The sequence below is a fragment of the Dermacentor silvarum genome, chromosome 8 (genome assembly GCF_013339745.2).
Source record: "Dermacentor silvarum isolate Dsil-2018 chromosome 8, BIME_Dsil_1.4, whole genome shotgun sequence".
Classification (NCBI taxonomy): domain Eukaryota; kingdom Metazoa; phylum Arthropoda; class Arachnida; order Ixodida; family Ixodidae; genus Dermacentor; species Dermacentor silvarum.
Genome location: NC_051161.1, coordinates 167,606,851 through 167,630,799, shown reverse-complemented (window position 1 = coordinate 167,630,799; position 23,949 = coordinate 167,606,851). Strand labels below are relative to the sequence as shown.

Here is a 23,949-nt window from a genome sequence, read left to right as displayed (position 1 = left end):
CGTCTCTTTCAGATAGAATATTGCGTTGGCTAACATAACCGTGGGGTCCCACCTGTTGCGGTTGCTGACGCGCTTGTACATGTCGATCCAGTCTTCCACATCCAAGCCATCTGTGCCAGAAAAGGTTCCCGGGTCGTGTGGGTGCAAAAGAATTACAGGAGCCGGTGGCTGCTGCACCGTCGGCACTTCACTGGTCATCACGGAGCAACCAAGACGGCGACCGCTTCGAAGTGCCGTGCTTGGTTGACGGAGCCGGCATGTTGACAGGTTTACCCAGCGCTTCCACCAAAAGATGTTGCGGTGATAACGTTTATTTAGGGAGTATTGCTATATACAAGGTTTGGACAAGCAGCGGCGATGGATGCAAGACTGTCGCGCGCCTCTGGCCACTGCGTCGCCGTCGTCTTCGTCCGACCTATAGTAGCAACCCCTTCACTGTCTTGTGGCAATATATTCTTAAGCATGAAGTCGTAGATGATGACTTCGTCGAGCTCTTGAGGGAGATATATAGACAACCCAGTACAAGTTGTATGGGAAGGTCGGAAAGGTAATGAAGGGGTGGGAATTCAAGGACTGAAGCAAGGATGTCGTCTCTCTCCATTGTTGTTCACGTTTTATATTAAGGTCATAAAAAGCTCACAGGGAAAAAGCAAATTAGTGTTTGATTTATCCTATATGCGTAATGGACAAATGGTGCAACAGAAGGTCAGCGGACTGATGCATGCGGATGACATAGTGCTAGTAGCGGACAATGCAAGAGATTTACAGACCATTGCGAATATGTGGGGTAACGCAGTGACAAATGTAGGCCGTAAGTTTAGCACAGAGAAATTGAGAATTGTGATCTTTAATGAAGGGGCGAGTAATTACGTGGTGTCAATTCAAGAAGTCCAACCCACAGTAAAGCAGTATAAATACCTCGGCATACACATAAACGAAGGAAAGACTTTCTCAAGCACCCATCAAGATAATCTGAAAATAATGGGGAAGCCGAATGCAGCAATAATGCAACATAGAGTACTTTGGGGCCACAATAAATTAAAGGTGTTGTGTGAAATCTGGAAAGGAGTAATGGTGCCTGCGCTAACGTTCGTAAATGCTACACTGCTTAAAAGCGGATATCTTGTTGGGGTTGAAAGTTCATCAAAAATCGGTATGCTGGTTCGCATTGGGAACCCACGGCAAAACCACAAATGAGGCAGTGCAGGGTGAGATGGGTTGGGCCTCGTTGAAGTCAGAGAAGCGCAGAGCAAAACTAGTTTTTAAGAAAGACTCAGGAACATGGATCAAAATAAATGGCCTGCTAAAGTGCACCTGAAAAGCGTGGACACAGAATGGAGAAAGTGGTCAAGTTGGCAACCAAGTAAAGGGTAATGGAAAGTGTAGAGAAGCGGAAGTCATCAGAAAGAAAGCCAGAGAAACAGAAAGTGAATTGGATGTAAAGAATGGAAACAAAAAAGAGCATGGAGATTTATAAGAATAAGATGGGTAGATCTGTACGATATAATGGAGGGAAGTGCCTTGTTCTTTAAGGCTCGAGCCGGTTACCTAAGGACAAAAACATAACGGAGCAAATATTCGCAACTGGATGAGGCATTTGTATGGTGCAGCGAAAATCCGGACATCACGCAGCACATCCTAAGTAACGCGAAGGGATTCAACCAGTGAGACCCGTAGGTAACGTTCACCTTCCAGAACCGGTTGGACATAAAGTGGACGTAAGGATCAACCAGTCAGCAGTCAAGATAAAGAAGACACTTGTAGAGTTTTGGTGGAAAAAAAGCAGGAAGAGATTGATACGACCGGATCCTTTACATGCACAGGTAGCGGTACAAGCTCGATAGAGAAGTATTGAGGATGAAAACAAAATGAAAAAATTCGTCGACCCTTCCCCTACCGAGAACTAGGGGGCCCGCGAAGCTTGTCGTAGGCTCAAAATTGGGTATCGCGTTCCCTCGCCTAGGGGTTCGCTTCCCTTCGTTGACGCTGGGCTTCGGTAAGACGGGCTTTTAACGTGGGATCCGCTGCTTGCAGCTGTAACCAAACCCGGACTTGAGCTGCCTTGAACGCAGGACCGCACGGCGAACGCGCACCTGCTCCGGGCGACGTTGACGGCGTTTCTCTTCGAAAGCGGCCTGTTCCGCCACCTACCGAACGCTAGGCCTTCCCATCCGTTTGGCGAGCGTGCATAGGCCCGACACAAAGCGCGCGAGTCCCTTTCCTTCACTTTCCCTTCCCCGGCGCGCGCCCGTTCCTGATTGGGTGCCGCGGTCAAGTGTTACAGGCGCGCGCCTCACGTGTTTCACCAGCGGTCGCGCTGTTGTTCCTACACTTGCGCGCGACGGGCTTTTTGCGGTCACAGCTACAACGGCACCGACACCTGTGAGGCAATACAAGCTTCGCTTTCATCAGGAGATATGGAGTTGTACAGTGCTCACGGATTCAAACGCGACACTGCGAGCGCGTGGCCGCTAGTGCATGCAGCGCTGTCCTTGGCCACCCGTGAAAGCAAGGTATTGCATTGTGGTATACTGCGAGGGTGAGAGCGTTTTGACCGTAGCCTTATTGCATCCGATTGCGAATGAGCGGGACTGTGGTTCACCGCAGGGCCAGCCTGGCGCGCTGGAGCGCGCTTGCGTGCCGACGGCAGTTGCTCGGGGGTACATGCAGAATGGCAGAGGCTGGCGGCGGGCTCCACCTTTACCACCAGCCTGTACGAGTCTGCCACGAAGAATGGCTGCCGTCGTGGCCGCGAGAGGAGAGCCGACTAAATACTCCGTACTTCACGCGAACGTGTGTGTGACTGCGTCTTCTTTCTTTTATTGCGATAGCAATTAAATGGACACTCCGAGCGGATTTCTGCCGTCATCGTCGTGAGGTTCCGTATAGATTAAAACGGCGATGAAAGCGTCGCCGCGCGCTGTATGCTGTATGTGCTAGTGAAAGCGCGCGAGGGACGCGTGAGGGACGCGCGCTTTCACGGGGAGCGGAGAGCAAACTCGGCTTCTTCCGTCGCGTTAAAGGCCGCGGGGTGACGGACGGACGGAGGGAAGGCGACGTTTAGCTGCGGCACCAAATGCGTTTTTATATAAAAAATCAGCAGCATATCCACGGGATGAATGATGATGAGTGGGCGAAGCTCCGGAGGGAATCATCGGATCTCCCGCTTAAGGGGACGCTAGCACAAACGCGTTAGAAACGTGCAGTACTCTCTAGTAAGGGGGAGCGGCCACAGCGTCTTACGCAGCCATTTACACATGCCGGAACGTGCACCGCGTTTGCCGACGCCATCACATGACTGCTGAGAGAGTATACCCCCCGTATTCATAAACGCTCCTCGACTTGAACTTGACTTGCCACCGCTTTGGGCAGCGCGTTCGAAACGCGTTGAAGGTAAGGCGGAGAGGCCACAGCGTCTTACACCAGCTTCTTACACGGGCCGTAACGCGCTAGCACAAACGCGTTAGAAACGCGCTAGAAACGCGGCCTTTCGTTAATGTTGGGTATTTATTGCCATCGTGGTGCGTGTGTCCATGTCCGCTTCGTGGCGTAGTGGGCTAACGCCGCGCGCTCGGAAGCGAGGGGTCCCTGGTTCGATTCCGCGCTACGGACACAACTTCGGAATTTTTTTTCTCATTTCTCTCAGACTGGTTACACACTACTACTACGACGACGGGGACGGAACGGGTGCCGCTATAAGGAGCTTCGCCCCTCAAATTGGTGTGGTTTAACTTTGGTTAACCTTTGTTGATAGCCAAAGCTTCACTGCCCTGGCTAGGCCCATTGCCGAATTGTGGCCTAGGTGTGGTTTCGCAATGACATACAGACATGTTTGTAATGAATACAGTGTTTATTCGTCATTTTGTATGCCTTTGAAGACACTGCGGTGATCAGTAAAGAAGTGAGACTTGGTTGCAACTCGCAGCCGGGCCCAACTCTACTTGGGCAACGGCGGCAATATCTCCTTTCAGGGATCCGTAAAGGCCTCAATACAGTCCGACGTAGCGTGAACACGCGCACACCTTATGTCACGTTCACGAGAACAACAGCGGCTATAGTCCGACCAGCTGCGGAAGAATACGACGTTCGAGCCAATGCTGATGATAACTTTGTGCGTACATGGGCGTCACCAAAATGTGAGTTATAACAAGCTTCGCTTGTTATATGGTAATTAATTCCCATCTTCCTATTAATTCCCATTGCCATTAGATGGGAATTATTGCAGAAGATAATATTAATATTTCTGGAAGTAGACTACCTGTGAGTAAAGAATACAAATTTCATTGCATGATTTTATACTCAAAATTTGCATTCGTTCCTCACATTAAATATTTGAACATGACAATGAATCTATCAAAGCGTCTCTCACGTACAGCATGGGGTATCGATAGGAAGTGCCTGATGAACCTGCACAACATCCTTATAAGATCACGATTAGATTACGACGCTCTAGTTTATAACCCTCCTACACCCAGTGGGCTGAAGATTTTAGATCCGCTTCACCATTTAAGTATACGACTAGCGACCGGTGCATTAAGCACAAGCCCGATGCAGAGGCTCTACGTAGAATCAAGGGAGTGGTCAGTAAATTTACAAATGGCATATTTGAGTTATTGATACTTCCTGAAAGTTCTAACTGTGAGCACCTGTGCCATTCTACCATAAACGATGCATCTGCCACTCTATTTCGCAACTAAGCCTCAGTGAGCGAGCACTTTTCAGTTCGTGTGAGGAGTGAAGGAATGGCTGTCCCGCTCCTGGAACATCGCCTAATGCCTCAGGCGAACATGTTACCACCTTGGCCGTGTGAGCTGCTCGAATGTCACACATCGTTTATGAAATTAACAAGGTATCAAGGCAGGTATCAAGGTATCAACGCGCACATTCGAGTGCACTTTCTTGAAGTTCAGGCGAAGTACTCACGCCTGGAGTATTACACTGTCGCGTTTGGGTCACATGCCGATGTGCTTTAGGCGGCACTGGGGCCATCTTTCTCTAAAACAGACGTTCGGCACACTGAAACAAGTACATTTATGGCTGAGGCATATGCCGTACTGTCGGCGGTGAAACATAAGAAAACAAAGTTAGAAAAAGCCATAATAATTCCTCACCGTCTAAATGTGGTTAGGTGGCTTATGTCGCTCCGTAAATGTAAAAAAAATCCTGTCGTAAATTATCTGTAAGCACTCCTGTGTATTACATACATATTCTTACACGTGGAAACACAGACAAAAGAGGCTATTTAGACGCTATTTACACTGAAGCCAGACCACCAGGCAGACTCGCGCTCGCACCAAGAGCCCAGACACTTCATCGTATTTCTCGCGGCGGCTCGTCTCTATAGCATCTGTCGGTGGTATCGTAATACTAACCCCCCCCCCCCCCCCCCCGGCGGCTAAAGCGCTGTCATGGGTAGAGTGTACTAGAATAGCTCTTCTAGTACACTGTAGTCGTGGGGCTGATAGATAACCAAGGCGCGTGGTGAGTTGTACGCTTGAGTCGGACAACGGCCGTCAATGTCACTGGTTGTTACAGCAGAGGACGTAGTGGGCGTGGCTAGAACGATTTCATAATTGACGTCGGTCACTTGGCGGAGCATGCGATATGGGTCTGTGTAACAGGAGCGCAGTTTTTCGCAGAGACCAACTTTACGAGGCGGTGACCAAAGCAACACTAGGGTGCCGGGCGCCAAATGGGCATCACGATGATGGAAGTCGTAGTGGTGCTTCTGTTTGTCTTGAGGGATTTGCAGACGAGCGCGCGCAAGTTGACGAGCATGATCAGCACGAGCAATTGCATCACGTGCATAATCGCTAGCTGAAGCTGTGGTGGACGGAAGCACAAGTGGCACGATACAATGCCAATAATGATTGATGATTTGTTGCCATCGCCTTTGCAACTTTCGTCATTCATACATTCTAGCACTTGGCTAATCAGGAGGCCTCTTCCGATAGGCACCTGTGATGGACTCGGAGAGGCGAGATAAAACCTACATGGGACGCGGTCGCATGCGGCCATTGGGCCACTCCAGAAAGGAGCCAGAGATAGATAATAATGAAATGCAGGCACGTTAACCAAGATCATTCCCAGCTGACATCATTCCCAGCTGACTCGCTTACACGTGGTCAAAGAGAAAGGGGGGAAAGAAAAAGTCAGTAGCCATTTAGGGGTAAGTGCGAGAGAAATGCGTTAACGTTACATTGCACTGCTTTGAGGACCCGAATCCACGATTTAAAACCGCATTCACCACATTGCATAGTGTTGTTCAGAAGCAGTCGAAACACGTCCTGCCTCCTCGAGGAGCCAAGTGTAACTAGCGAAAGTCCGGAGCAGACCTCCATCAGTTGCACAATAGTATGTGTGTGTATATATATATATATATATATATATATATATATATATATATATTGTAATGCAATAACGGAGACACAGAGACAGCACCCGTTCCTGGGCCAGCTGTTCTATTCTCTGCCTCGTCGTCTTCCTTTTTTCTCGTTCGCCCCCCAGCGCCCGGTGTCCGAGCGCCCCGAGCCCAAGTTCTTGTCTTCATCTTTACACTCGGCCACGCTGCTGAAGATAGCTCTGGCGGTTGTGAATGTGCGCTGATGCTGGAAAATTATTGTGTAGTCGTCGTTGGAAGTAGTCGACAAGACCGTCCAGCGCGCAACCAACTCCTCGGGGGATCGGCACTGACTATTGCGCTCTGGTCGCAGGTCTTGCCGTCGATTGTCCTGCCGCTCAGCGTTGTAGGTTTCGGGTGGGGTTGGGGAAATTCCCTTGGAGGGTGCTCCGTTGATTTTTGTGGGTGGTGCTACCGGTCTTCCCCTCTTCTCCTCAGGCTTTCGGGAACTGTCACAGGTGTAGCTTGGGAGGCTGTCCGCGGGTGGTAGTGCTCTGGGTGGCTGGAGGGCATGGTCGGAGCCATTCTGGGGCTGCGCTCCGCGCTGACCCTGGAAAGAGCGCCTTGACGCCTGCGTGGATGCTGCGCTTGATGGCGACAGCCCCGGCGGGAGCGTTCGCGGAGGTGGGCGACCATGGTGGTGGATGGCTCTGGTCAATGGCCGCTGACGCTTGCCTGAACACCGGGTCGTGATCTGTGGTGGCAGGAGTCGGGGCTGAGGGATTGCCACCGCCACTGCTGCTGGAACCATGGGGTGTTGGGACTGGTTGCTGCTGGGTACTGGAGGATACCGGGGTGCTGCGGCTGCTCCCCTGGTGCGGTGGTGGCTTCAGGTGGAGCGTACCTGCACGTGGCTGCTGCTGCTGCCCGAGGAGAGTGATTGCGGGACTCTGGGAAGGTCGGTCCGGGCCCTGGTCGGGTTCTCGCTGCTTGACACGTGGGCCTAACGTCGTCTCGTAGACGGGCTGGCGGGCTATCTCGTTGGTGGATGGCGCCGACGACACACTATTCATGGCTGACCGTTCAGCGTCTGTGTCCACAGCAGGACATAAGTCGTCGATTTTATCGAGGTGCACTTGAAGTAGTGGTAGCTCGCACGTCTCGTAGTAAGCCCGGTTGTGGTTCTCTTGTGGGGAGTCTGCGGTGTCGTTGCATTGGCACCTGCCGCAGAATGTTGTAGAGCCTTGTATAGATAGAGGATGCAGGTCCCGCGAGGAGCCTGTATTCAGCGTAGCGAGAGCCTGCCGGCGTCGTCCGCTTTCTTGCAGCTCGGCTGCTTTACGAGAAAAAACTTCTGCTGTTGTTTCGAGGGGTTGGGCCGCCAAAATGGCCCCATGTATGGAATTTAGCAGTCCATCCAGTACGTATTGCCGAGCCGTAGGAGAAGGCCAGGTCAGGCTGCATGCGCCGAGGAGCCTTAATTTGTCATAAATGTAGACGACGACATCTTCAGATGGGCCTTGGCGTCGAGCGCGCATCCGCATAAATCGATCATCGTATGACGAAGCAAGGCTCCCGAAAACTGTTAGCAGTGCTTCTGACCACTCACGCCATGACCGGTACGTATGACCGTTGTACCTGTTCCACGCTTCGGCGGCTTCACGAAGCCTTCCCTCGGCATACGAACGTTTGGCACCGTCGGACCAACCGTGCCTGTCGCCCAAGGAGTCGGCAATCTTCAGCCATTGCGCAGGATCGTCTTGGAACCCACGAAACTCAGGAAGTGCTAAGTCGCACACAGGAAGCCGCATACCATACGCGGTAGTGGATGTCAGAATCTTGGCGGCGTCTTCAAACCGTCGTGACAGTGTTGAGATGGCTCGAGTTATATCAGCCATGGTTCCCGGTGCCAAACCGGGCGAGGCACCAGGGGCGGAAACCGCGAACACTGAGGCGGCGGCAGCGGCCGCAGTACTCGGGCCAGCTGGACCACTGGCCAAGGGAGCGCGGACGGCATCCTTTGAGCCAGGGCTGGTGGTGGCCGCGGTACTCACTGCAGCCGGAAGCATGGCCAGGGGAGCTTGAACAGCATCCCTTGCTGGCTGAGAGGTCGATGATGTTGTGGGGCCGGGATGAAGGGCATGGGAAGCGTGGACGGCGTTCCCTGGCCGCAGAAGGAACGTACGACGGCGAGGATCCATGTCTAAGCCAGCGTGGACGGCATGCCTTGGCGGATCGGACCTTGACGTAGTCCCAGGCGCGGCATCTATGCGAAGGGAAGCGTTGACGGCGTTCCCTCGCCGGAAGGATCCTGGACGGCGAGATGCCGGAGGACGCAAGGCCTCCGCAGGACGGTGCTTAAGGCTGAAGCCCCTTAAGACTTGGCGTTCGCCGGCTGCGCCATTGTAATGCAATAACGGAGACACAGAGACAGCACCCGTTCCTGGGCCGGCTGTTCGATTCTCTGCCTCGTCGTCTTCCTTTTTTCTCGTTCGCCCCCCAGCGCCCGGTGTCCGAGCGCCCCGAGCCCAAGTTCTTGTCTTCATCTTTACAATATATATATATATATATATATATATATATATATATATATATATTATTTAAAGCAGGTTTATTGGACGAAAGACCGATGACGGGTCGAGCGTTGCACCGAGCACAATCTCTAAGCTCCAGCTTCTGCGGCACGCGATGCTGTTGGCAATCCTGCTGCCTAAGTCCAGGCGTTCTTCTTCATTACAATTGCCCCATTGGAAAAAGCAGCCATCCTGGCGAATTAGTCTGAAGATGAGGGCACAGAATCATGATACGGCTTGAGCCGCTGGACGTGGACGACTTCGTGGTTGCGACGACGCATGTCAGAAGGTGGTGTCAGTGGCTCGATCAGGTAAAAAATTAAAATTAAATTATGGGGTTTTACGTGCCAAAACCACGATATGATTATGAGGCATGCCTTAGTCGGGGACTCCGGAAGTTTGGACCACCTGGGGTTCTTTAACTTGCACCTAAATCTAAGAACACGGGTGCTTTCGCATTTCGCCCCCATCGAAATGCGGCTGCCGTGGCCGGGATTCGATCCCGCTACCTCGTGCTCAGCAGCCCAACACCATAGCCACTGAGCAACCACGGCGGGTAGCTCGATCAGGTAGTTGACGGGAGAAGTTTGCTGCAAAAAGCGGTGTGGTCCATCGTAATTCGGAAGAAGTTTTGAAGCAAGTCCTGGTGTGCGGTTCGGTACGGACAGCCAAACGAGGTCTCCCGGTTTAAAAGTTGGGGTCGAGTTGCGGGCTTCGTGTTTTGACTTTTCGAGAATCTGATTGTCCGAAGTGAAGCGGCGGGCCAACTGACGACATTGTTCAGCTTGTCTTGTGGCATCCAAGATTGGCCGGTATTCTGATGCGTCTGACTGGTAGGGCAGAATGGTATCAATTGTATGGGAAGGATGACGGCCATAAAGATAGAAGGGGGAGAAACCGGTAGTGGCTTGCGTAGCAGTATTGTAGGCGTAGGTGACGAATGGAAGAACTAGGTCCCAATTGGAGTGGTCGGATGCGATGTACATAGCATGTCACCAAGGGTGCGATTAAAGCGTTCCGTGGTACCATTGGTTTGGGGATGATAGGCGGTGCATGTGCGATGAACAATAGCGCATTCAGCAAGCAATTTCTCGACAACTTCAGACAGGAAGGCGTGGCCTCGATCGCTTAGGAGTTCACGAGGGCCTCCATGACGAAGCACAAAATGGCGCAGTATAAAAGTGGCGATTTCCTGCGCAGTAGCAGCTGGGAGGGCAGCAGTTTCTGCATAGCATGTCAAGTGGTCAACGGCAACTATAATCCACCGGTTGCCGGATGTAGTCAAGGGAAGAGGCCCATATAGATCGACACCAACGCGATCAAAAGGTTGAGAAGGACATGGCAGGGGTTGGAGTTCACCGGCTGAGAGATGTGGCGGGGATTTGCGTTGCTGACATTCACGGCAAGAACGGACGAAGTTTCGAACGAAGGTGTACACACCCCGCCAGTAGTAGCGGTGCCGAAGTCGTTCGTACGTCTTGAAAACGCCGGCGTGGCCACACTGGGGGTCCGAGTGGAAAGAGGAACAGATCTCTGATGTCAAGGCTCTCGGGATGACTAGCAGTCACGTACGTCCCTCAGGGGCATAGTTGCGCCGGTACAGGAGCTGATCACGGATCGCAAAATGCGGAACCTGGCGCCGAGGTGCTCTAGAAGCCCGAGCTGTTGGTGAATCCGAAAGAAGGTCTAAAAGTGATGCAGTCCAGGGATGATTGTGTAGTTCGGCAGCAATGGTGTCGAAGTCAAGAGATGACAACGTGCTCTCACAGGGGGACTCACGAGTGACCTCTGGCGAAACTGGTGAGCGGGAAAGACCGTCAGCGTCCGAATGCTTCCGCCTGGAACGATACACTACGCGTATTTCATACTCCTGGATTCGCAGAGCCCAGCGAGCGAGGCGACTAGATGGGTCTTTTAAATTCGAAAGCCAAAACAGCGCATGGTGGTCGGTCACGACGTCAAAAGAGCGGCCATATAAATAAGGGCGAAACTTGCCAAGTGCCCAGACGATGGCCAAGTGCCCAGACGATGGCCAAGTGCCCAGACGATGGCCAAGTGCCCAGACGATGGCCAAGTGCCCAGACGATGGCCAAGTGCCCAGACGATGGCCAAGTGCCCAGACGATGGCCAAGTGCCCAGACGATGGCCAAGTGCCCAGACGATGGCCAAGTGCCCAGACGATGGCCAAGTGCCCAGACGATGGCCAAGTGCCCAGACGATGGCCAAGTGCCCAGACGATGGCCAAGTGCCCAGACGATGGCCAAGTGCCCAGACGATGGCCAAGTGCCCAGACGATGGCCAAGTGCCCAGACGATGGCCAAGTGCCCAGACGATGGCCAAGTGCCCAGACGATGGCCAAGCACTCCTTTTCCGTGACGCTGTAATTGCCCTCCGCCTTGGTGAGCGTGCGGCTCGCATAAGCCACGACGTATTCTGCGTGGCCAGGATTACGCTGTGCAAGCACAGCACCAAGGCCTGCACCACTTGCGTCGGTATGAACTTCAGTATGGGCTTGAGGGTCAAAATGGCGAAGAATAGGTGGCGTTGTGAGAAGACGGCGCAAGGTTGAGAACGCATGGTCGCAGGCAGGGGACCACGATGAGAGGTCTTTGGCACCACGAAGCAGTTGCTTGAGGGGTGATAGGATAGATGCGAAGTTTTGAACAAAGCGCCGGAAATAAGAGCATATGCCGATGAAACTGCGAAGTTCTTTCATTGTAGTGGGCTGAGGAAACGCAGAGACGGCCCATAATTTCTGGGGATCTGGAAGAATGCCATCCTTAGACACAACGCGGCCGAGGATCGTCAAATTGCGTGCGGCAAAGCGACATTTCTTCAGATTAAGCTGCAGACCGGCGTTGATCAAGGAACTGAGTACGTGCTGAAGGCGGCGCAGGTGTGTTGCGAAATCAGGGGGCGAACACTACGATGTCGTCAAGGTAACATAAGCAGATCTTCCATTTAAGGCCGCGCAAAACATTGTCCATCATCCTTTCGAATGTAGCAGGAGCGTTGCAAAGTCCGAAGCATGACGGTGAACTCATATAGGCCATCTGGCGTAACGAAGGCAGTTTTTGGGCGATCGGCCTCCGCCATCGGGACCTGCCAGTAGCCTGACCGCAAGTCCAAGGAGGAGAAAAACTCGGCGCCTTGTAAGCAGTCCAGAGCATCATCAATGCGTGGCAGTGGGTAAACATCTTTCAGCGTGATCTTGTTTAAGCGTCGAAAATCTACACAAAAGCGTATGGAACCGTCTTTCTTTGTGACAAGTACCACGGGAGAAGCCCACGGGCTCTGTGAAGGCTGAATCACACCTCGATGGAGCATGTCGTCGACCTGGTCTGCAATGACGCATCGTTCCGCAGCGGATACACGATACGGACGTTGGCGCAGCGGTGAGTGGGAGCCGGTGTCGATGTGCGGCCTAGTAATTCTTGGGCGAAGTCGAAAGAACTTCGTAAATGCTGCAGAAGGGCAAGAAGCTGGGATCGCTGCGAAGGTGTGAGAGCCTCGTCGATGAATGGGGTGAAGACATCCGTAGATGTTGTGTCAGTAGCAGAAAGGGCGCTCAGGTCAAGAACAGTCGTAGAGGACGCCTCGTCGGGAACGGCGACAATCTGCTTAGAATCGACGGTCTCGACGTGGCCAAGACATTTGTGACGAAGCAATGTGAGCGGGGATGGAAGTAGGTTATAAACGGGCATGGTGCTGAAACCGGCGGCAAGGTCAAGAGTAGCAAAAGGCAGAGGAAGGGCTTTTCTGGCAACGAAGAGATTAGACGGCGTGAAGAAGACCGATGAGCCTGGTGGTATACTGGTGTCTTCCTTGACTACAAGTTTAGCGGGAGAATGAGGATCTATGAAGGCGAGGTCACTGAGTTGGAAGAATTTAACTTCAGCGCGAGCGCAATCGATGACAGCGTTGTGGCGAGACAGAAAATCCCATCCTAGAATTAATGCGTGGGAGCACGATGATAATACTACAAACTCTACAGTGTACATAACGTCTTCAATCTTCACGCGAACCGTACACGCTGCGGTTGGTTCGACGGGTTGAGCATTTGCAGTCCGAAGTGACAATCCAGAAAGAGGCGTCGTAAACTTACGAAGTGATCGGCAGAATTTAGCATCCATAACAGAAACAGCTGCGCCGGTATCGAGTAGAGCGACTGTAGCGACACCTTCGACAAACACGTCAATAACATTGTCAGGCAAGGAACGAGGACTTGGGCATTTCGATGCTGGCACAGTTCTTGCCTCGGGAACTGCGTCCTCTAGTTTCCCTCGTCTCTAGATACGGGCCGCCGACGCATCGGTGAAAGCGACCGGCGTCGCGGGGATGGCGAGCGGCGATGGTCGAAACGAGGACGATCAATCGGAGTACGAGTTGGCGGTGGGTGGGATGGAGTGTAGTCAGCATTGGACTCGACCGGGTAACGAGGCGCCTGTAGATCATTGCCGATCGTTTGCACGCGGCGGCAGAACCTTGCGACGTGTCCGGGATATCTACATGCGAAGCATATAGGCCGATCGTCGTGCGTGCGCCACGGGTTGGCAACAGGAGCGCCGACCCAAGAGATGGGGGGAGGAGGACGGCGCATCGGTTGCTGAAAAGCTGGTACCGGCTCGTGGCGTGGCCTGGCAGTTACCGCAGCATACGTGAGCGGAGCGGCCACAAGCGGCTGCTGGCAGGGGGCGCAACCGGCAGTGCTTCAGCGACTTCCCCTTGAATAACGGTGCGCAGAGTGGAAGGCAATGGACTGGCAGGCACCTGGGTGAAGGGTACCAGGGACAACTACTCGTGCGACTTCTTCGAGGACAAAGGCTTTGATCTGCGTGAGCAGCGACGCCTGGTCGGAACCAATGGCCAGACTGGAGATAGACGCATCGGTTGCAGGAGAAGGCCTCGTCAAAGCTCGCTGCTTGCGTAGCTCGTCGTAGCTCTGACAGAGGGTAATAACGTCGGCAACACTGTTCGGGCTCTTGGCCAGGAGCATTTGGAAAGCATTATCATCAATGCCTTTCATGATGTGCTTAATTCGGTCCGCTTCCGACATGGTGGCATTGACGCGTTTGCACAAATAGACAACGTCTTCGATGTAACTGGTGAATGTTTCACCCGTTACCTGCGCGCGTGTGCGCAAGCGCTGCTCAGATCGAAGTTTGCGGACGGCGGGATGGTCAAATACTTCTGTAAAGGCTGTTTTGAACGCAGACCACGTTCGGAAATCCGCCTCATGGTTCCTGAACCAGAGATGGGCCACGCCCGCGAGATAGAAAGCGACGCTGGTTAGCTTGGTCGAGTCGTCCCATTTGTTATGAGCGCTTACCCGCTCGAAGGACGCAAGCCAATCATCAACGTCGTTGTCGTTGGTCCCGCTGAAGATGGTAGGATCCCGTTGGCGGATAGCCCCAGCGCAGACAATGGGCGGTGACGGGAGCGTCTGTGGTTAGGCGTCTGGCAAGGTGGAAGTTAGCGTCTGAGTGCGGAGTTCCAGGATGCCAGAGTTGAGGGGTACCCAGCACGTCCACCAATGATAAAGGAGGTGTATTGGACGAAAGACCGATGACGGGTCCAGCGTTGCACCGAGCACAGTCTCTAAGCTCGAGCTTCTGCGGCACGCGATGCCGTTGGCAATCCTGCTGCCTAAGTCCAGGCGTTCTTCTTCATTACAATATATATATATATATATATATATATATATATATATATATATATACAGTTAATGTACCTACATTATATGTATATGCATTGATGTTTACACATTTATGTATATATTACGTCTACCACGTGACCGGTTTCCCACACACTTTTCCCTCTTTGACACCGCTAATTCTAACGCAGAAAGCTAGGAGCAGAAATGGACAAAACAGATTTATCGCACTGCCTCGCATAGGATCCCATGCCGGCATAGTATGGCAAAATAGCCTGAATAACTCCTATCACGATGTACATTCATATAACGGTCTCTTAGTGTTAGTTTCCTTTTTCTTTTGCATCAATTTCAGCTTTTTCTGGACCACTGCTCTCGCGCTGGATCTCTATTGGTCCGTGTCGTCAAGCGCGGAGCCGAGCAAAAGGAGAGGGGCCCGAGCCTTCGGCGTGTTCAGCGCCTACTGCTGGTCTGCGCCGTGTCTCGTTGTTGTCCCATCCGCTGTCATGGACCTGTGGTTGCTTGCGCCGAAACACCCGATGGCACCAGGTTACGGTCGTGGAGTCTGCTGGATCTCAAACCGACTGGCCCTGCTCGTCTTCTTTGCGGCGCCTATGGCAGCCGTGGTGGTGACCAACCTGGTCTTCTTCTGCCTCTCCATAGCCCGTATCTCTGGCACCCTCACGCAGACTGACAAGGTGAGTGTTGAAAATAAATATTGTTTAGCTATAGCCCCAGGTAAAGCAAATCCATTTATTCGGTTTGTGACACTCACCTTGGCAGCTCCGGCGCAGCGCCTGCAGCAGCAGCCGCTGGATGCTCGTGGTCTACTTTAAGCTGGCACTGGTAATGGGCGCAACGTGGACACTGGGATTCGTGGCACCCTTCGCACGAGTGCAGGCACTGTGGCACGCCTTCGTGATCCTCAACAGCCTGCAGGCAAGTTCCGTCTGCTTTTAGGTGAAAAGGAACCTTCTGGCAGATCCCATCTCTCGATTAACGTCGATGTTAATTCGATTAGCGTTCGAGAAATGTAGCGACACACTGTATTCCTGAAGATACCTTCATTTATATTTTGCAGTGGTCATTAGCATTTCTATACTTGGGCTATATGCGACATACACTGTCTCTGGTGTCGCCTGACTTTGCTTTGACACGCTTGCCAGGATCGACCCTAACGGCATGACGACGACTGCATGACAATAGAACGACGAAGCTTGTATGACGACGAACAGTTCACAATTGTCAAATGACGACGATGGTTAACGGGAAAGCGTGACGACATCTACTTGCATAGCGAGACTATGGAACGACTATGACGATAACGAAATGACAACGAATGCATGTCGAAGTCAGTGTTACGCAATGTGGACGGTGGAATGAGAATGGTCGCATAATCACATTCAATAACAGCATGATTACAATTGTTACAAAAAACGGAATGTCGTTGATGAATCGACAAACGTGGTAGGACGACAACTGCTTGACAGCATTGACATGACGTTTCGGAAATAACCATGGTAAGACTGCGTGACAACGATAGGATGTCGACACTGTTTGGCGACAATGAAGCGACGAAGAAGGCATGTTGCGAGTTGAAGGACGAATTTGGAATGGCGAGGATGGAATCACATTGGTATGACAATGTATGCTTGAGGGAAACTGTATGAGGCATAAAAAAACGTGTAACAGCTCAGGACATAGGACAACAAGGAGACGGACAAAGCGCTGAGTATCAATCAACCAGCGAAAACACGGGGAAGGTGGGAGATGGAAATTCAAGACGATGAGCAAAACTAGAACAAGGTGAAAGCAGGAGCCAACATTTCGATAAGTGGACTTGTCCTTTTTAAGGCGACATATTGTCGCGACATCGCAAACTCTAGGGACAAACGAAACGCATTTGTCAGCAGGAGCAGTAACAAGAACGGACGGCTTTTTAATACCACGCACTAGTCGCTGCTTCTTCTTTTTCTTGCTCTCTATGCATTTCACTAGTGCCGATATGTATTGTTACGACGTCTTCTTTGCCGCACAGCAGACGCATCATTAGCCTCCCTTTCAATGGAAGCATCGTCCCGATGTGCAACTTAAGCGTATGCATGTACGAGACATTAAAACGTGAGTCACTTGGGAAAGTATGGCTTCATGCGCACCACGTGCACCACTTCGGGTGAGTGCTTGTGGCGCCGCAAACAAGTTTCACCATCGGGCACGACCTCGTAAATCACGTCGTTCAGGAGTCGGATGGACAAAAATATCGCATTAGCAGTTTTATTGCGATATCAATTATATGGACACACCAAGCGGATTTCTGCCGTCGGCGTCGCCGTCGCCGTGAGGTTCCGTAGGAAGTCCAACGGCGATGAAATAGCGGCCCCGCACCATGTGCTGTTTGTGCGAGTGAAAGCGCGCGAGGGACGCGCACTTTAACGGGGAGCGAATGAACGGCGGAGAGCAAACGCGACTTCTTCCGTCGCGCGCAAGGCCGCGAGGGGATGGGAGGGAGGGAGGCAAGGTGACGTTTAGCTGCGGTACCAAATGCGTATTTATATACGTTGCGAGGCGAAAAGGTGGTAAAGACCTCCGACGCTGCTCGACGAGTATCCCGTTCTAATCTAGTCGAAAGCCTTCCAGCCACCGCCAGAGGCACCGGCAACAGTCACCAACGCCGCGCGCATTCGGTGCGAACGCTGTGAACGCGGGCAAAGCGCCGACGGCGTCGACAACAGTTTTGCGCGTTGCTGATGCTGCTACATCTCCAAGTTTATACAGCTGATAAAACTACTATCCTTACTCCGTATAGCACTCTACTAATTTGCTATCGCAATTGATGCTTCGCGTTTCGGGTGAAACGGCGACATTTTTCAGAAAGTCCCCTACGCCGAATGGGTATCCAAACCCTCACTCTCTCGCCGGGTGTGTAGGCGACCAATTTCTGCTGACACTTAATTGTACCGCACTGCGTCCTGGTCTTGCTGCTGGCGGATGCGTACACGTCCAAGCTGTCTGGCTTCTTCGGCACGTTGAGGAATTTCTTGAGCACCTGCATGGATGTCGTCGCACTCGTGCGGCAGCATTGCATCCAACGTTGTCGTGGCTTCGCGACCATGTACCCAGCTGAATGGTGTCATAGGAGTCGTTTCTTGTTGAGCGGTGTTATCTGCGAAGGTTGCAAAAGACAAAATCTTGTCTCAGTTCTTATGTTCTACGTCGACGTACATGCAAAGCATGCCTACGAGTGTCTTGTTCAAACGCTGTGTTAGTCCGTTCATCTGGGGATGATAGGCGGTCGTTTTTCAGTGGGCTGTGCCGCTGAGTTTGATAAGTTCTGCCGTGAAGGCGTTTCTTCTGTCAGTAATTACTACCGCTGGGGCACCTTGCCTAAGGACACTGTTTTTGATGAAAAATCGAGCTGCTTCATGATAAACTTTTTAAAGCGCAAACAAGAGACAAGGAACAAAAAGAGGGTGCTACTTTCATGAAAGTAGCGCCTGTCCGGTGTCTGACTCTCCTTTTCTGCCTTGTCTACTGTTTCCGCTTTAAAAAGTTTATCAAGTATGCACCAACTAGGCCCACAGAAAGTTCTCCTGAGCTGCTTCAGCTGCTGTTCCCCGCTGGGTAGCTTTTGTCTCCACATAACGGCTAAGGTAGTGAGTGGCGACAATAATCCACCTTTTCCCTGTAGTTTAAGTTGGAAACGGTCCTAGAAAATCGATGCCAATTTTAGCAAATGGTGCTCACGGCACCTCTACAGGATGTAGGGGACCAGCTGGTTTGTCGGGTGGCTCTTTGCGTCTTTGGCAGTCAGGGCAAGTGCGTACATGATGTTTAACATCTGCTGGGAGCTTCAGCCAATACTTGCGCCGCAGTCGGGACAATGTTCGTGTGTAGCCCAGATGACCTGAGGTGGCCTCATCATGACATGCTGCGAGAATTATATTACGAAGTGAAGCAGGCACGACCAGTAAATAGGTGCTTCCCGTCGGAGAAAAGTTCTTATATAGAGAACATTGTCCTTCCAACAAAATGACGCCAGACTTCGTCCAAACAGTCGAGGCACGTCTTTGCCTCGGCCTTCCTGGCAACCAATAAGCGGAAGTACTTCTGGGTCGTCGCGCTGGTGCCGGGAAATGATAAATGTATCGATGAATCCCAAGAATGCAGCGTCCCGTGCCCTTATCCTCAGTGACAGAAGGCTGTATTGGTGACCGTGAGAGGCAGTCAGCGTCGGTATGCTTTTTCCCTGACCTCTATACGACGGTTATGTCAAACTCTGAAGACTGAAGCTCCAGCGCGCCAATCGACCACAGGGATCTTTTAAATTAGTCAGTCAACACAGAGAGTGGTGGTCGCTGTTACCACGTCTCTACGAGCTTTGGTTCCTGAAGACAACGCTGCAAGACGTACAATTGCCAAATGTTGGCGAAAGCCTAAGGAATGTCCTAACATGCTATATGGAGGCTTCCGGCTAGCAGTCATTGGAGGGTTTCTTCTGAGTTGCGTGAACGAGCACTGAAAGGCTACAACAGACTGCGCAATCATTTGGCTAAGTGCCAACGTATCAAAAAATGTCAGTTTCGCCCTAAGGGCGAAGCAATGAATGCGATAGCAACACAGCATTTTCATACGAGGTAAGGTGAGCGGCTTTGGTAGCAATATGAATTGTAGTAAACATGAGCTGATTAAGTAAGCAGGTGTGCTGCGGCGTAAGTAGACCGACATGAAGAGAGACTCGATGACCACGAGAAGGCGCGTGTGAAACGGTGGTGTTGATGAGAAGCGCTTCCCGTGGGCAGCGCGTGCGAAGGGACACACCTGTAGTGCTGCACTGCCGATCCGGGCAGCATTGCATGTGTAGCGTGCGTTGGAAAATGTGGCCAGACTATTACTAACTGAATGAACAAGCGTGGTGTGAGCGCGCACAAACGAACATGAATAGATCACACTGAATGACGGCAGAAAACGACTGTCAAAACGCTGGCAGCGAGCCCATACGCCGCAGCGGGCGAAGGTACGTGCGGTCTATCGCTTCAACGGAAACTGAGCGGCGAATGCACGGCGCATAAAGGTCAGAGCCGTGTGGAGATAAGAGACGGTGCGGACGAGCGACGAGCGCGGTTGTTGGCAGAGTAGAAGTGCGCCCTCCCCCCGCGTTCCCTCCGTTCCCTCCGGCGCTGGCTTCCCGCTTCCTTGCTTACGCGTGGGTGATTGAGTGCGTTCGCTCTCCGTGATAGCGCGCGTCCCCGCACGCTTCCGCTCGGGCATACGGCGCGCGGCGAAGATTTTATCTATAGGGAACGTCACGGCGACAGCCACGGCAGAAATCCGGTAGAAGAGTCCATATAATTGCTATCGCAATAAAAGTCACAGGCCTGCGCGGCACACGCAGCACAGTCACAGCGTAAGCTGGTGGAGCGGCTCAAGGGTAGCTCCAATTTGGGCACCACGCACAACAAGGTCTTCGCGGCAGTCTGTTCGCCTCGTTTTGTCGAGAACGGTTTGAACTGTCCGCCCGGCGTGGACGGCGAGCTTCGGCTTGTAATGCTCCCTCCACAGCAGGCTGCTGAGCCCGATCAAGCCTTACAACTGCAACTTACATGTTAGGCGCGCCGCGTTTGCATGCATATTAACTAGATGGCGCCACTATACTGGCGGAGGCTCGGCAGCTCGTGAGCGCGTTGATTGCGCGCCTCGTCTGAATCGCACATCGTCATCTGCGCCTGCGGACGCTGCGTTTGCAGGCATCTTACCTAGATGGCGCCACCGTACTGGCGGAGGCTCGATTCGTCTCCCCCTGCGTGCTAGGCTTATAGGGTATTTTCCGCGGCCAGATAGCAAGAGCTTGTGTGGCTCAGTGGTAGAGTATCCGGCTCCCACGCAGCGGGCGCGGGTTCGATCGCGGCTGGAATCGGGTATTTCATGGTTCCTGCAATAGCGGTTCACGCGATCGCCGCCGGCGGCGGAATCATCGCGAACCGAAACGGCTATTGGAATGAGCCCATAACAGCTTAGGCTGTAAAAAATATTGTCACTCCCCATCTAATGGCTGCCAATCACAAATCTGATGTAGATTCGGCTCTTCCATCACTTTGATTTTCAGACTACATTCAAGTGATGTGTTGTACGGGCTCTTCGTAAATACGAGACCCTGGATATGCAGTGGCTTCCCACTTCCTTCTAGACAACATGCTTAATTCTCTCGATCAGAGCTGCAAATTCCCACGCGGCCTACTTGAACCTAAGCCACCACTTTCATTTCCAAGTGTAAGATACTTGATTCATTGATGTACAAATTGTATTCATGAATGCTCTATTTAGTGTACGCTATCTATTTGTTGTTTGCCATCGATAATCAAGCACGTGCGTACAGGCCACTGGTCAGAGTTGTATAGGGTCTCTGGCGTAGGGTATTTCTTACCACTTATTTCTCCAACATTCAGTAGCCCTGTGATGTGTTCTTTAGATTTGGTCTCTCGCCTGTTATTCGATTTGCTCTTATCACGGGGGTTAGGCAGAAGGTCTCGGTAACGCCGTTAAGTATCTCTCGCAGGGCGCCTTTGTCTTCTTCGCCTTCACACGACTCGCGCTCCGCCACCGGCTCGCCTCATGGCTTCAGAGACGCCGCAGCAAGGAGTCCTCCTCTCGGCGAGCGATCATGCCTGCATCAGTTGGGTTAAGCATGCCTCAGCAGTGACGACGTGCCCACTTCGTCTTTTAATATAACATTTTTGACGCGCAGTTCTTAGGAGTTTTAAATTTATTTTTTACAGCTTTTAGACATTTACCTCTTGAACCATTACGAAGCACCGTGCCTTGTTTTTCGTGCGTTTGCACCAGAGAATGTATTCTCAAATTCGTTCAGTCTTAAGTGTCTTTTTCTCGTGGTAGTCAACGTATACGGTGGCTGGTGTCAGCATTCACTACTGTGAAATGAGTTGCAAACTAGCGCCTCGAGCGTATTGTTATTGTTATTTGGCCACGGGAGTGAACATTTTTGTACACGAAGAGCAGTGATAACTGTAGAAGCGCTTTGCAACGGCTACAGGCGCGTGCTTTGTGTTGAAATGAATAAATTATTTCATTGAATCTTCACAAACCCTCTTATTTATTTTTGTTTTTAAGATTATGACACATTTTCTTCTCGCCAGCGATTCGTGTGAATTTATCTTCCAAGGCACAACACTGAAGACAAGAGCTGCAGGTGAAAAATTAAATTGCGGTGCCGCCATGCATCCTGCAACATGTGGGTAACAGCGCAAACAGACGACCACAAGAAGTGAGACAGATACACACAAGCGCTGACTAACTGGTTTTATTGGCAAGTATAGCACACCTTATAAATTCCAGAGTGAAGCAAGGAAAATGAAGGGGATAACATGTCAAGGGTGAAAGCAAGCGAACAACGCAAGCGCAATACCGCCAACCAAGAGCAACAAGACGCAAACAATTATTTTCCTTGCCAATCTGAACCCCCCGATAGCCGCATCCAGAAGATAAAATTCAGCATCAAAGATAGCAAGGGAAGGGGTGCCATTGCTACCGAACTTCCTAATGTGCTAGGCTTCCAAACTGATGCGCGCAGTCTTGTCACTGCTCTTACCTAGAATCGTCTTTCTCTTTCAACCGGCCGCCACACAATCTCTACACTTGCTGACGTGCGCAATTATATGTGCGTATATATCTAGTTTTTTTTTTCACTTTTAGAGCGTGTTTCCCTAATGGCCATTGACACAGCGACCAGTTTCGCCGACGTAGAACATCCCACATGACATGAAAATGCAATACACCCCTCCGGTGGAAGATTTAATGAACGGTGGTTGGCGGTTCTTCTGGCATCCTGTGGTTCCAGCTTCTTGTGGTCGTCTGTTTGCGCTGTTACCCACATGTTTCAAGATGAACCAACTTGCCCAAAATGTATTGATGCATCCTGTAATATGCATTGCACTGTCGACCACACAAACCTGGGTCACTCGGCCTCAGGCGACACGCCAAGGCTCCAGCAATGATAAATATTCGTTTCGCCGATGGTCTACGAAGTGCCGCAATCGTCACCGTTATTGTGACTCGGGGTCGACGACGAGAGACGGACTCTTGGAGCAAACGAAGAGGAGAGGAAAGCTTTATACAATATGTACAGATATAACAGGTGGGTGATTCCATGTAAGATTGAACAAAGGATGGCCGGTAGGCCTTCTAAATTTATTTCAAAATTTTATATGTTGTTGCCTGATGAGTGGAAAGAAGAAATCCGCAATTAGTTTTGCTGACAAAATTTTTTCGAAGCACCGTGAATCAATAATGACGAAGAGATGGAGTGCCGCGCTTACCTGCTCTGCGGTTTTGGCCAACTTTGGTTATGAATTACACAAAATATATCAAAGTTCGGAAGCTGAAATCTTTAAAAATAAATATATGCATGTTTTGCTTGTGTTCAGCTATTTTTGGCTTTTGTGGGTAGTGCAGAATTTCTTTAAAAAAACCTCAAAATCGGCCCAGGAAACGTTTGTTTGTCTACATTGTAGGTCTTTATCTCAAAAAAGGCTTTTGGTAGAGCGGCAAGAATTCCGCATTACGCTCTAAGCATATTTATTTACCAAACTGCTAAAGCTTATATTTATATAACTTTTCAATAAAGAGATACTATCGGGCTAACTTCACGAAAACACCGAACAATGGAAATTTCAGATGACAATTAAAGAAAAAACGCCATTTTTGATATTCCTTAACGTTTGCCCACTTATTCTCCTCCACATCAGCTTTCACAATCATTAAAAACATATTGCATAATTTTGTTCCATTCATAGTTACAGCCCGTCCAATGAGACCCTTACGCAAGGCTCAGCGCACCATGCAGGTATGAAGATTCTATGACATTTGTGATCGCGTACGACTTTTGAATTTTGTCATGATATTGTATCAAGTCATTTATGTCTCAACGCTGTAAATTAGCTGTGGGAGACACCGTAGTGAATGATTCGGAATCAGTTTTGTACGCGTGGGGTTCCTTCATGCGCTGCGGCATCGGAGAGCACACAGACGTCTTGCGCAATTCACCTCTACGAAAATGCAGTCAGAATTTGATACCCAGCTTTGATTACCCAAAAATAGGATAAAATTCAATAAGCAAGCAATGTATTCCAAATAATGTTTAGAGTAATGGAAAAATTGTGAAGGTAATGGAGAACCGCTTCATTAGAATTTGTTTCTGGGCTGCAATCGTTTATTCGAATGATTCGACTACGCTGATTGCCTTCATTCCTGTACACATAGTTTCTTCCATGCAGACCCGGCTATGCGTGCCACGTACAATTCAGGAGATGCTTCCGTTGACCTGGATAGCTGCCAGGCATGCCAAGGACTGAATGTCATGGAAGGCGGGC

The 23,949-nt window shown here is 51.1% G+C and overlaps 1 protein-coding gene across 1 annotated transcript in view; it reads left to right on the top strand.

The window, feature by feature from the left end:
- Window positions 1-21,613, top strand: part of LOC119462570 (uncharacterized) — a 76,428-nt gene extending 54,815 nt beyond the window's left edge. Inside the window, exons 3-5 of the mRNA XM_037723907.2 lie at window positions 14,922-15,264; window positions 15,350-15,505; window positions 21,120-21,613. Of these exons, the coding sequence (XP_037579835.2) occupies window positions 14,922-15,264; window positions 15,350-15,505; window positions 21,120-21,263 (643 nt within the window). The 3' untranslated portion in view covers window positions 21,264-21,613. The remainder of the gene's footprint in view (window positions 1-14,921; window positions 15,265-15,349; window positions 15,506-21,119) is intronic.
- Window positions 21,614-23,949: the final 2,336 nt, after the last annotated feature.